The following is a 3,053-nucleotide window of genomic DNA, read 5'->3' as shown; positions in this document are numbered from 1 at the left end:
GGGGGCAGTGCCCCCGGTACAGTGTTCTGTTTCTTGAACCTGCGCAGCAGCTCCAGGCGCTCACGTTCACGGTCCACTGCTCGCTGTGCCTCGCGCAGACGCTCCAGGTCATGCTGGTAGGCTTGGCGCTGTCGCTCCAGCTCGGTGCGCTCCTGGTCCAGCCGNTGGCGCAGCTGGCGCGCCTCGCCCTCCCGCTCCTGCAGTCGCGCACCGGCCAGCTCCAGTTCCTGCTGCTGGCGTGCCCGCTCCCGCTCCCATCGCTGCTGCTCCTGGCGCAGCTGGCTTTGCAGCTTCTCCACCCCGGCGCGCTCCTCACGCTGCTTCTCAAAGTTGCGTTGCCGCTCTTGCTCCAGCAGCAGGTTCCCACGTGTTGATTGCAGCCGGAACTGCTTCTCACGCTCCTGGATGGCCATTCTTTGCATCTCCACATAGCTATCCTGTTGAGCGATGACTGCCTGGGGACAGGGACAGGGGTGGGTCTGATGAGAGTCACGCCCTTGGTTAGACCTAGCCAACCAGCGAAGGGCAGGAGCAGCCAGTCCCTCCCTGATGATGCAGGTACCTGGAGACTAAGAAGCAACTGCGACAGTGTCTGGACCCGGTGGACCAGCTGCAGAGAAAAAGCCAAATTGGTCTACCTGATGATGGTATATAGGGCACGTGGGCATGCCGTCCCTATGGGAGATGNACCAGGGGCGGTACCTCTAATTCCAGGACAGTGGGCAGACAGGAGCTGCTCTCTGTGCTAGGCATCTCCACCTATTAAGACAAGAATGACAGTATCCAATGGGGTCTAAACCACCACAGCACACTATGGGAGGAGACAGAACTCAGTACTAGACCGTGACTGTGGCCATCTGATGTATGCCTATCTGAAAGTCTGGAAAACGAAGGTTTTGGGATGCCTGGGAGATGGGTGGGTGGCTGATGCTATACAGTAGGGTGGGCTTGGAAGTGAAGCTTGTGTGGCTACTCATGCAATATAACACACACACATCCAGTTCAAGTTCCAGACAGCCAGGGCAGGTAGCCTGATTAGCCTCTGGAAACCTCAGCAATGATGGATGTGCCGTGTCAAAGGTGGAGGGAAGGGCCAGGCAGGAGCACTGGCAGATGTCACCACACACTCTGGATAGCTTGTGGAACCAAGTGGGGCTTTTGGGGCCTGATGAAGTTGAGGCAACTATGTTATGCCTGTCCTCCTCTCTGCCTCCTTCCCAAGCCACTCCCAGGAGTCTACAGGAGTTTTGTCAAGGTAAACTGTCTATCCATGCAATCAAAATGACCAGTAGCCACTTACAGCCTGTGGCGATTCCTCGCAGCAGCCACTGGGGGCGCTGTTGTCACAGGGCCTGGANTCTGGGCTGCTAGCAGGTCCCTGCCAGTCTTGGGGCCTGAGGTCACTGTTGGACACCTTCCTTTTAAAGCTGCCACCTGGAGACCCCAAGCAGAACACAAGAGGATGCTATGAATCCCACAAGGCTTGGGATCCCCCTCCTCTGAGCCTAGCCCATGTAATGAATGCAGGCTAGGGTATTCCTGGAGGCCTGCTACAGAGTCCTGGCTTTGTAGTATACAGAGCCCACAATACCCAGAAGGNGGAGGAATGTTCTCAGTCAGGAATTACACCCCCAAGTCTGGAGGGAGAACTCGGCCGTTAAAGGCTAAGGCTCACAAGTAAAATTTCAAGAAATTACACCGTACAGAACACTGGATCTGCTGCACATGGGCTTCCCAAGGCACAGCCTCNGAGGAAAGTGACACACTTACCCTTGCTAGGGCTTCCCACACTGTCATAGCCCCCGAAGGTCTCAGCCCGCCGAGGCAGGCCTGCAGAGACACCTCCCTCCTCCACTTGGCTACTGGTGCTGCCCAGGTGCCGCTGGCAGATCAAGCTCTGGATGCCCTCGACTGTGAGGGAGAGGTGGGGGACATGAGTCAGCAGGTGATGAGGTTATACTACGGGTAGTGGGGCAGCCCAGACCTGAGCACGGAGCAAGTGTGGCAGTGAGTGCTAAGATGAAGGGTATACACCACTACCTCAGCTTAGGCAAGCACTCTAACAACAGAGCCCCATCCTGAGCCATTATCCTCAGCACCTAAGGGCGAGGCCAAGGCAATCAGGCAGCCATTGGGTTTGAAACANTCCATCTTGGAGACAGGCTCCTTAAGATTCAGGAAGTTCTGAAGGGAAGCTTGTTAAGACTCAGGAATGTACAAATCTCAGGAAGTTCCTGAAACNTACTAAAGGTTATATACAGAAGACTACTGGGGAGAAGAGACTCTTCAGTCTGTCCAGCCAACTTTACCTGCAAGTCTTGAAGAGAATTTCGAGGTCCCAGCTTTCATTAGGCTGGGGTAGCTTTCAGTGATGCAGCTGCCTTTAAACTGTAAGCAACCACTCATCCCTGCTCCTTCCTGTAGGTGACCTGAACAAACTTACTGATTCACCATGTTGGACTGGTGTTACTGTTACTTGGGTCTGTCATCAGTTCCCTATCTGGGACTAGGGATGTGATGTACCAGTCCTTACCTAGGTCTAGTAACAGACACATGTTAAATGAAGAGCCACATAAGAGGGTAAGAGTGGTCTATATACCCTTCAATGGCCTACTACTATTTCAAAGTCTCTAGCCAGGCGAAGAAGCAGGGAGAATATTCCCAGCCCAAGTACTAGATTTGTCAGTGTTATTGGAGGCCAAGAACAATAGCCTCAGGAGACAGAGGTGAAAGGGCATGGCAGGTGTTGCTGGAGAGCGCGAGACACCCACTGGGTCTTTGCTAATCTGTGCAGGCAAAGGGCTGAGTGGTCTGACTTGCTGATGGAAGAGAGCCATTAAGTACTGGCTTCCCACCCTGCTCGATATCATGGGTCCCTGGTGGCTGCACTGGTACTGCTAGGTGCTCCTGTAGCAATAAAGGCTCCTCTTACCAGGCCTAATTCTGAGGCTGGCAGAGGTGTCTCTGCATGGTCAAGCTAGAACTGTGTGAAGATGGCAAGTAATATATACCCCATGGTTTATACCACAGCCGTTAAGCCTGCAAGCCTGCAA

General features: G+C 54.1%; 1 protein-coding gene across 1 annotated transcript in view; it reads right to left on the bottom strand.

Annotated features, from left to right (window-relative positions):
* The window catches only part of Arhgef18 (Rho/Rac guanine nucleotide exchange factor 18), a 61,433-nt gene that overhangs the window by 2,515 nt on the left and 55,865 nt on the right, over positions 1 to 3,053 (bottom strand). The window contains exons 12-16 of the mRNA XM_029532065.1: positions 1,771 to 1,950; positions 1,301 to 1,434; positions 703 to 759; positions 563 to 610; positions 2 to 455 (exon numbers count right to left, since the gene is read on the bottom strand). Coding sequence (XP_029387925.1) covers positions 2 to 455; positions 563 to 610; positions 703 to 759; positions 1,301 to 1,434; positions 1,771 to 1,950 — 873 coding nt within the window. The remainder of the gene's footprint in view (position 1; positions 456 to 562; positions 611 to 702; positions 760 to 1,300; positions 1,435 to 1,770; positions 1,951 to 3,053) is intronic.

This window comes from Mus pahari, chromosome 19 (genome assembly GCF_900095145.1).
Source record: "Mus pahari chromosome 19, PAHARI_EIJ_v1.1, whole genome shotgun sequence".
In the NCBI taxonomy this organism is placed as follows: Eukaryota; Metazoa; Chordata; class Mammalia; order Rodentia; family Muridae; genus Mus; species Mus pahari.
Note: the sequence above shows the minus strand (reverse complement) of the source record. Positions and strands in the feature narration are given on the sequence as shown.